The sequence below is a fragment of the Nuphar pumila genome, chromosome 5 (genome assembly GCF_984573655.1).
Source record: "Nuphar pumila chromosome 5, dmNupPumi1.hap1.1, whole genome shotgun sequence".
Taxonomy (NCBI): Eukaryota; Viridiplantae; Streptophyta; class Magnoliopsida; order Nymphaeales; family Nymphaeaceae; genus Nuphar; species Nuphar pumila.
Window position 1 is genome coordinate 20529901 of NC_143253.1, and position 10160 is coordinate 20540060.

The 10160-nt window shown below is 40.2% G+C and overlaps 1 protein-coding gene across 1 annotated transcript; it reads right to left on the minus strand.

Moving 5' to 3' along the window:
* Window positions 1-7684: 7684 nt before the first annotated feature.
* LOC149837046 (taxane 2'-alpha-hydroxylase-like) lies at window positions 7685-10160 on the minus strand. The gene is made up of 3 exons (XM_090007222.1): window positions 9089-10160; window positions 8852-8982; window positions 7685-8451 (listed from the first exon to the last, which is right to left on the minus strand). The coding sequence occupies exons 1-3, from the start codon at window positions 9961-9963 to the stop codon at window positions 7853-7855; spliced, it is 1605 nt and encodes a 534-aa protein (XP_089863348.1). The 5' UTR covers window positions 9964-10160; the 3' UTR covers window positions 7685-7852.

Sequence of the window (10160 nt, forward strand, 5' to 3'; positions counted from 1 at the left end):
TTCATTGAATTCATATTTGTCATTTTACTTTTCTTTTTCAGTTTCAAATCTCTCTCTCTCTCTCTCTCACACACACACACACACACACACACACACACACACACTCCCCTCTTTGCAGCAGTAGGGGTAGGATGTGGCTTCTCTCCAAGAAAATGTTGGCATAAGTTGCTTGGCTTCACAATTCATGTAGTTGGTTAAATACCATTTTGTATTTGTACGTGAATTGTGCAAGACCTGAAGGAATAGGTAGAACACAAAGGCAGACTGCCACCATGCGGTAACCATACCTTGTGGGGGTGGGAGGTAAAGGTTACCACTCCTATCCGGGAAATGCATATTTTGTGAGCAATGACTGATAGTAAATAGCATACGCTGAGTTCACATTTAAAATCGAGCAGGATGGGTCATGCTTGTGTTTTTATGACATATCTAGAATGCTGTGCATTGCTATCCATCTGTCTCTTCATAACAGCCGGCAGCAGCTAGATTTGCTGCCAAGGTTGGACATGACCAAATAGTGTCTCTGCCGGTTGCCTGCATCAGTTCATCTTTCTGGTCACCACATTGCAGGTCATTTGCCTCGTGACCTTTGGAAACACAGCTTTTTGGTTGTTATTTAGTATTTCACAAGATCAGCTCTTGAGACTAAGTAGGCAGAAAACCATTGCTCGTGATATTTGAACTCTTTGCATTACGCCTTTAGATTTGCCATGCTACTGGTTATTTGGTAGTTGACTAGACAATAGGAGTTGCGTCTGAAGCTAGATCTATCCTAGAACATGATTGGATACTAGGACAATCTCCGTAGGGTCTGCTATAGAATTCCCAAGATGCCCCCTTTGAAAGTAGCCTCTATGTGGATCTTGACCCAAATAGGTTCCACCATGCTTTGAGTTGTTAATAGGGTTCACCTGCGTGAAATAAGGCAAATCCTTGTGCGGTGGCCGCAGTGAGATGAGCTTCACCTATGTGCCTGATTGAACCACCCACAATCCTTGTTGGTCTACCTCAGTTAACCAATTTGGTTGGTTCTTTTTATCTATGTCATGTCGTCTTGGTCAGGTGACCTATCTGCGTTGTATATATCTTTCATGCTTACGGTGACCTGGCAAGATATTAGCTACCCTCGAGTATTCTGTACTCTAGTAGAATCCATCTGTTCACTTTTTTTTTTGTGTGTAAATCAAGCCTATGAATATGATCTATATGATTTGCTTAGTCAAAACATGTTTTAAATCATCTGATCGTATTGTATAAGCAGACTAAGGGCTACAAAATTCAATGGTCTATAATGCCTCAAATTTTCAACATTAAAAAGATTATACTTTTATGCTGAAACTACCCAATCTAAAGTGTGATTCCTAGTTAATAGACCAAGCTGAATGTATTCGTGGGGTCAAATTAATCAAATAAAGCTCACACCTATGAGATTCAGCTAGAGAGTGCAAGTATTGTAGAGGGTAACCAATATTTTCCCCTGGTGACCTACCTCTACACCTAAAACTTCTAGGGCAACAACCCCTCCCCGTGCCTGTGCGTGAACTGAGTTCACCTTATGTGAGGGGTGTGCATACCGCTGTTTGAAACATAAGTGGGAGGTACCAATAGGGGCTCCGCGTGGTTGGTAGGAGCTGTCAGTGCACGTCTCCTTGTGGTGAGACATTGCAGGTTCAAAACCCACTGGTACGTTGAATAGGTTCTGCCTAACCCTAGCTTGCCTTTCAAAAAACAAAAAAACATAAGTGGGAGGTATGCTCTGGCTTATCACCACGTCCACTAGCCATGTGCATGACCCCAGGGGGGGTCTCCTTGATCAACATTCTTCCAGCATTTTCTCCTCTTGCAAGTTTTAAAAACATATGGGTTTTTGTCTAACTTTTTAAACCTTTTAAATGTTAACATTGTTTAACTGATTGAAATAATAAAAATACAAAAAAAAACTCGCCTAGCTTTTGATATATTTACAGAAACACACATGAATTTTCAAATTTTACAAATACCTCATTGGTTAACAAAATAATTCTCAAACACACTGCCTCTCTTAAATCAAGTGGGTCTTATGCTTAAGCATAGTAAAATTAGTTTCTTACCCCTCAGCCTTCCTTTTCTTTTTACCATTAACCTTTTGCAATTTTTAAGAAATTTGTTCAAACAGAGGGCGTCTCCCTCTTTATCGCTTGATTGCTGGAGCCTGAGTTGCCTTCCCACCTGCTGCTGGAGATGTTCCTCAAAGCGCCTGATGTCGAGCAAACTCAGGCATCCCTGCTGTATCGTTCATCTGTTGTTTGCATGAGAAATGAGGAACTAACAAGATCGAAAATGCCTCTCCATCCTCACCTCCCAAAACCACACACCACCACTACCGATTACCATTCACCATCCTCACCTGTCACCTCCCAAAAATGAAACAGAAATATCGACAAAATGAGAGAGAGAGAGAGAGAGAGAGAGAGAGAGAGAGAGAGAGAGAGAGAGCTCAAAGGAACTACCTTCAGGTGTTTTGGTGAACAGCAGCGAGATGACTCAGGCTCGACCACTCGATCCGCAAGAGAGAGAGACCCTCAGTTGATCTCAATCAAAATCATGGTTAATGGTGAAAAAAACAGAGAAAGACCAATCAGGTAATTGAGGGTTATTCGTAAAATAAGTAGGTGTATTTTTATAAATAAGTCAAAATTTAGGTGGGTTTTTATAAATTTTTATACTTTTAAAAGCAATGATATTTTTTTAAAACACATGGTTATTTTCTGAGACAAAATGGTGGTATTGTCTAAATTCAAATTAATAAATTAATAATGTATACTTTATTGCTTTAAAAAGTATGCCTTCATTTTTGTTTAAAAAAAAAAGTCATTTCACTTAAAAAAATGTCAATGTATTTTTAAAAACATCATTTGCTTTAAAGGTTGCTTTAGTAATTTTTTCAATAAGTTGAAAGTTGTTTAATATATAAAGTTCAATGTTATATATATATATATATATATATATATATATATATATATATATATATATATATATATATATATATATATATATATATATATATATATAGGAATAGCATTTGACCGTTTGGATTGGGGATGGATAACATGAAATAGGGATGGAGGTGGGGAATGAAGGTTAAAATCAAAACCCGTGCACGGATGGACTTATCTGATCGTTTCTAGGTTAAAATCAAAACCTAGCTTGTTCTTCATTGGGATTTATCTGATCGTTTTCTAAGTTTAGGGTTGCCGCACAATCTCTACTTAGCATCGAGTACCTTTCCTAATGGAACTCTCATTTCAATGATCCGAAAGAGAGAGAAGTTATTCATTCATTACTCTAATTTACATTTCATGACGAATCATTGTTTAATTGGTAGCAATCAATCATTCATTGACTATCAGTCATAGATAGACCAAAGGCAAATGCTCATCACTTATCGCTAGATTAGGCTACTACCTACTACGTCGAAAGGCGAGCAAGCAAGACCTTCAATGAAAAAGGGCGTGCTTATCTTCTGTGACAACACTGCAGAGCAAGCTGCTCTTTTAGGTGGGCGTGGGCAGATGGAATGCTTTATATAGTTCAAAATGCAATGACAATAACCCCTGCTACAAAGGCTAGGGATACGCAAACAACTAACCCATTGACTAATGGCAGACCAATGCAAGACCTATCAGATTTTATACACATGCTCCTCAAGAGCAGGTGTAGCCAATTCGATTTTGTTTGCTCTAATGAAATCACCCTTTGGAACTATATTTACCGAATTTAATTTATCTCTGTGTGGTTCTGTTAGGGCAACATGTTTATCTGCTTCGTACAGACTGTGGTTGAATGTTTTTGAACAAAAAATTGTTGTTAAACGAATTTCTAAAATTGGTTGTTTACCTGTCTGCCACTGGAATCGATATCCTTGGATTATTTAACTATTTGGACTATTAAGTTCCGTGTTTGGGCGTGAATATATTATTGTATTTCATTAAAATATCAGTAAAAAATATTTATACACAATTTCTGATGTTTTGTCTATGCTGCTAAACCTCTTAACTCGTTACCTCATATCCCGTATGCCAACTGTTCAATGAAATTTTTTAGCAAGGAATTTCGCTATGTTTTGATTCCTTCTTTGGTTGCGTGTTTCCAACTTGATGATCGGGTATTGATGCATATTTTCTCACTTGTTACTCATTGGTTTAATGTTAAATTAGTTTATGAATTTTATGTCTTATTGAATGGCCGGTTTGCCCATTGGAATCGTTGGAATCGTTTTGCATTGATTTCTCGTTTGCATTCATTAGAAGCTTAACTATTTAGGACAGGTCACTTAGAACATCATATATGATGTATTTTTTTATTAATTATGAACATGAAATATCTATATTGAGATTTGGTCTGGCATTGCATCATTTGTGCTTACACTCATTTGTTTTCACCGCGCTCGTCAAGTGTTCGGCGAAACGCCGAACTAGGCTTTTGTTGTAGTTTAATTTCCTATTGGTTTTCTGTTTGATCTAGGCATCCCTAGCTGCTAGGTAGTTCCAGCTCTCCTCATCTCTATCAGAAGGAGAACCAGATTTGTCTAAGAACAAAATTAAAGATGCAAGTCTTGAGAGACAAATTAACACCAAAGCATACAACACCGTCACCGATGCATTCAAGGCAACAAGGTGGAGACATGCAGGGCAGCCACAACGGTCATAGGCAGCCAATGGAGGATGTGGAGAACGTAGATGTATTCATGGTGTCCTTTTCACATCTTACAGTTGTTTACATAATCAGACAGACCACACAATTGCCCCCAAATATTGACTTTCTTGCATGGACATTCAAATATATAATAATTGGATAAAATAATATAAATATAAATATAAATATACAAAAATATTTCTGTACATTAGCTGTTCAGCCTGACACAAATTCCTCTTTGATTCTTAATTTGCTTTGGTATCTTCAAACAAGTTTTTTACATTTTATAGACATTATTTTATTGTGCTCATTAACAATATGTTTATTCATGTATTGAACTAATTAAGTAGTTGTCTATCCAAATATTATGCCAAGTTATTCTTAAATTCAGTTTCACAATTCTAAAATTGGGAAAGACACTAAAGGTATGCTCACATGGCTTTTTTTTTGTAGTTTCAAAGCAATTATTTTGGAAAGCAAAGAAAACTTAGCTTTGAACAACCAATTCAAGGGTTGAAAAAGAAAAAATCCAAGAGTTGACAATTTGCTAGAGATCAACCATTTCAATGCATTCAATCAATGTAAATCATTGATAAAATAAATTTCACAACAACATCGACCCTTGCATGTTTTGTAAGCTTCTTTATGTACTCAGCATCAGCAGTAGTTTTACAGATTGACAGAAAAAAGAGAAGCAAAAGATACATCATAAAAACGTGAACAAACTTGCAAGTTGCAAGGAACTGGTCCAAGCCTCTAAGGTCTTAGGTAGTTGAGTTTCTTGGTTGTTGTGCTTCCTCTCAATTTTTCAATGTCTGCAGCCAGCAACACAGTAACAATCACAACCAACCTTGGGATAAAATCTTTATTTTCTAGGTCTCTTTGGGGACAAAGTGAGAATAAGTTATGGAGAGTCTCAATAGTCAAATTTTAACCAATCCAGTAGTTTCCTTCTCCAAAATAATTTCTAAAAACCACATTCTTTATTAACTTTCAAGTTGGATCGAGTATGAAGCGGGTTTGGCACGGGTCGGTTAAGGCATATAATCAGGTCGAGTACAGGTATGTTCAGTTTCGGGTGTATAATCGGTTCAGGTACATAATCGGGTCAGGTTCGGGTCGGTTCAGTTTTATATGGAGAACCATTTGGGTCAGGTATAAAAAGTGGATCAGGTCCATTTCGGATTTGAGTCTTCATTTACAATACCCAAGACCCGACCTGTTTTCACTATAGGTTTATATTTTGGACCCAATCCAAACCCTGGATCCACCAATATTGGTTCGTGTTGGGTATAATTGATTTGGGGCAGCTATACCTGACCCAGTTACATCCCTACCTGTGAAGGTGGAGATCGTTCAGGAAGTTGGTGAAAAATCTATCGGATAAATTGCGTGTATAATTGAACTAAGTACCTCACCATTTTGTCTCTTTGTTTTCCCCGTATTTTCTTGGACACAACCCAAAAGTTTTTTTTTTTTTCAGAGAGAAAAGTATTTTTGTTCATGAATCTTTTTTTTATCAACTATGACCAAATGGTTTATCAAAAAGCAACTAAGCTTAACGTTCTTAATCAACTTGACCTTGACTCAAGGCTATAAGTGGATCAGCCCAGTTATCAAATTGGGCTTGGTGGGCACTTGGCTTATGTAAGTCAGAGGCCAACAGGACCCAGCCAGCTCTAGCTGTCCTTACGCACAATATTTTTTTTTAAAGGTGTCCTGATGCACAATAATTTTTTTTTATAGGCAAGCTGGGGGGTTAGTACCAGAACAACAGCCGCCCTATGTGGCAGAGGGATTTGATCCTGGGCCTTCAGCTTGACACAGGACCCCGCTTACCACATGGGATACCACCTCGGTGCTCTCTCTCTCTCTCTCTCTCTCAAGCCAATCTTCTCTAACTCTCATTCAAAAATCATTTCATTTTCTCTCAAAAAAGAAAAATGTCACGGAGAAAAAACCACCCCCAAGTTCAGAGACCTAGCCATGCTGGCTTTGTCGGATGTACTTACAATCGTTGTGGCAGCGTAAAACTTTGTGAGCTTATCCCTTGCCCCAAGAGAGTTGCCACGCTTAGGCTTGTCCAAGGAGTGGCACCCATGTGATTTAAACTTAGCCCACCTGCACAGCGGCATAGGTCCCATCCCACTAAGCCAAACCCCTTTGAGTCATTCCCTTTGAAATGTCTTTCTATCAAATAAATTACTGCATGATCTTATTAAAGTAAACCACTATCCATCTATAAATTTACCAACATTCCCATCTCCCTTCTTATATGGGTTGGTGCTTGGATTTACCTCTTGCAAGTTTTCCCATTTTTATGAAACTGCATTACTGTGCCAAGGAGAACAAAATTTCTTTGTTCATTATGAGCGTACTGCTAAAGAAGGTGGGAGATGCCCTAGCATTTGGGATACCTTCACTCATTCCGCAAGTATGAGCATGCTTCAGGAAACTTGCAGGTAGTGCACGTCACCTTGTGTTGGGACTTTTAAGTTGGAACCTCAAATGGTATGGTTGTATAACTGGTAGGGGTCTGCCTAACCCCAGCTTTCTCTATAAGATAAAAAAAAACTTGCAAATTGCAATTTTTTTTTTCTATTTTTATTCAGATGATGCCAATGCATGCTCTTGTTCAGACATGATCAAAGACGGTTCTAACGGTGACATAGCGGTGGATCAATATCATCATTACAAGGCCACATTTGGTCATGTCGCCATTACCTATAAACTTTCCCTTTTTTCATTTTTTTTAGTTGTTTTTTAATAAAACCAACCTTCACATCTACATGTTTCACTTAGTGGAGATAGGCTTTTGATACCTAGGTAGGATTTTAAAAGGTTTCAAAAAGTGCCGGCCTAGAATTTGTGACACTTTTTCCGATCATAAAATCACGTCTTTTCATACAAAAAAAAACATGATCCAAGAGCTGGTTCCCACTCTTTTGAACATGCTGCAACCATCAATGAGGTTGGATTGGATAAAAAAAAAACCAGAGCATAGGAGACGTTTGTAGGTAATGGTGCCATTATATATTTCTTTGTATAAAGTGCTATCCAAAATAAATAGTTACTAGTTTCTTAAGTGTTAGGAATTTCCTAGCAGAGAGAAGGAAAGAACATAACAATGACATAGAACAAGGGCTCAACTCAATGTAGAACAGATCTGAATAGATCCTCAGATTGGCCGGAAGACGACGGTCGAGTGCTTAGCAATGTGCAGACTGAACTGGCCGCCTTTCTCGGATACGTCTATCTTGTCCATGCCGGGAGGCGGCAACATTTCAAAATTTGCAACCAACCTTCCAACTACTAGGCCCAAGATAGGCAGTGCCAAGATGATCCCAGGGCAGCTTCTGCGTCCCATGCCGAACGGAACAAATCGGAAATCGACCTTGCCGCCGACGATAGCGTCCGTACTCTGTTCCTCCTCTAGGAAGCGCTCCGGACGGAACTCGGAGGCATCCTTCCACCACTCAGGGTTGTTTGCCAACCACCAGGCATTCACAACAACCTTGGTGTCCTTGGGGATGTTGTAGCCTCCAAGTTTAGCGTCCTCTAAGTTCATGTGTGGCACTAGCAGTGGGATAGGTGTGTGTAGCCTTAGAGCCTCCTTCACAACTGCTTGTAGGTAAGGCAGCCTCTGCAGGTCACCTTCTGTCACTGGACTTCCTTGGAGGACAGATGAGATCTCTTCCCTGAGCTTGTTTTGGACCCTTGGGTGGTTGACTAGCTCAGCAATTGCCCACTCCATTGACCACAATGTTGTCTCAATGGCTGCACCATGTTTCCAAAACTTTGTTAGTCTTTTGCATAATGGCTATTTCTTCAAGGCCTAAGTTTTAAGAATGGCTAGCAACCTCTTGCAAATGCTAAATCTATGGAGCTATTTGGAGGTTTTCTTTTTATTGGTCAATACACTAAGACTAAGTAAATGTTGACCCTTTTTAGAATCTCAAGTCAAATTCTTCATGCTGCCAACCAAGAAGTACTTTTGTTTGCAAAAAAAAGACGGAGATTTTAAAGAGAAGAAAGCTTTTAACTTTACAGGTGGCAGCAGATAACTTATATCTAGACTTGTTTTTCAGGCTCACAATGGGTCAGTTATCATTTTCAGTTTTCAAGAGCATTCCAATCCATTAGGTTGTGGGGGCACTTATAAGAAGATAGTTCTCACCTGCCACATTTATGTTCTCCACAATGTATATGGTATTGGCCTCTGATATTTCTCCCTTCATTTCTGCTTCAATGATCTGATCCATTGCACACTTTATAATATGCTTAGCTCCATTAGCAGCCATCACTTTCCTGCAAATAAATGAAACGAATGATGCCAATTCGGGTTCGATCCTAATGGGTTCCTTGTCATAAAAAAAGAAAAAAGGAAAAGAAAAAGACCAATGAGCAAACTTACCTTCTGTGTTGCACATAATGATTGTTGAAGAAGGCCAGCCTCTTGCTTTGCAAGTCCCTACACTTGTTGAGGTACCCCCTCAAGAATGGCCTCAAGATGGGGATGAAGTCCCCATAGTTGTACTCAAAGCTTTGTGCTAGCCTGCTCCTCTCCGCATTGAACTTTGTGGCTTGCTGGAAAAGTGGGTCATCCATCGACTCAAACCTTGCATCAAACATCATCCTGTACATGATGTTGTACAGCATGAGCTGCAGCCTCCTCCTGATCAACAGCCCTTCCTTCTTGACCCTCTCATCCTCCATCAGGTCCTTGACCACCTCCTCAATCTCACTCTCCCAGCCTTCCCTGTACTGCTGCACCACCTTGTTGGTGAAGAAGGGCAGCGTCATGATCCGGCGCATCTTTCGCCAGTGGTCGCCGTAGACGGTGAACACCATGTCCTGGCCGTTCCCGGTAAATATGTCGAACACGACATTTCGCGGGCGTGACCCGAACTCGACGCCTTGGCTGTGCAGGACCTCCTTAGCCAGGTCTGGGTTCGAGACCACAACTAGGTTCCTTACACCCAGTTTGAGCAGGAAAACGTCACCATACTTCTTGGCCATGCTGGCTAGGAACCTGTGGTTAAGGTCATTGCCTACTTGTAGCCAATTGCCAAAGATTGGGAGGGCAAGTGGGCCCGGAGGAACGTTACCCTCACCAGAGCCAAGCAATACAGAGATGATAGAGAGGGAACAGAAGAGAGAGATAGCCAAAGTGGCGGAGGAAACTGGGAGGGAAGAAAGGACACTGGATTGGGGTGCTGCATAGTAGAGGGCCAATGAAAGCAATAAGGGAAGGATGAGAGAGCTGGCTCTCATGGCCATGGTGGCCATGTTAGAGAGAGAGAGAGAGAGAGAGAGAGAGAGAGAGAGAGAGAGAGAGAGAGAGGGAGGTTGTTAGGAACGAAGCAAAAGGAGGGTGATGACTGTCTTACGAAAAGATGGACTGGGGTGAGAGATGGGGATATGTCAAGTGGAGAGAGAGAGAGAGAGAGAGAGAGAGAGAGAGAGAGAGGCTGGCCCTGAAGCCA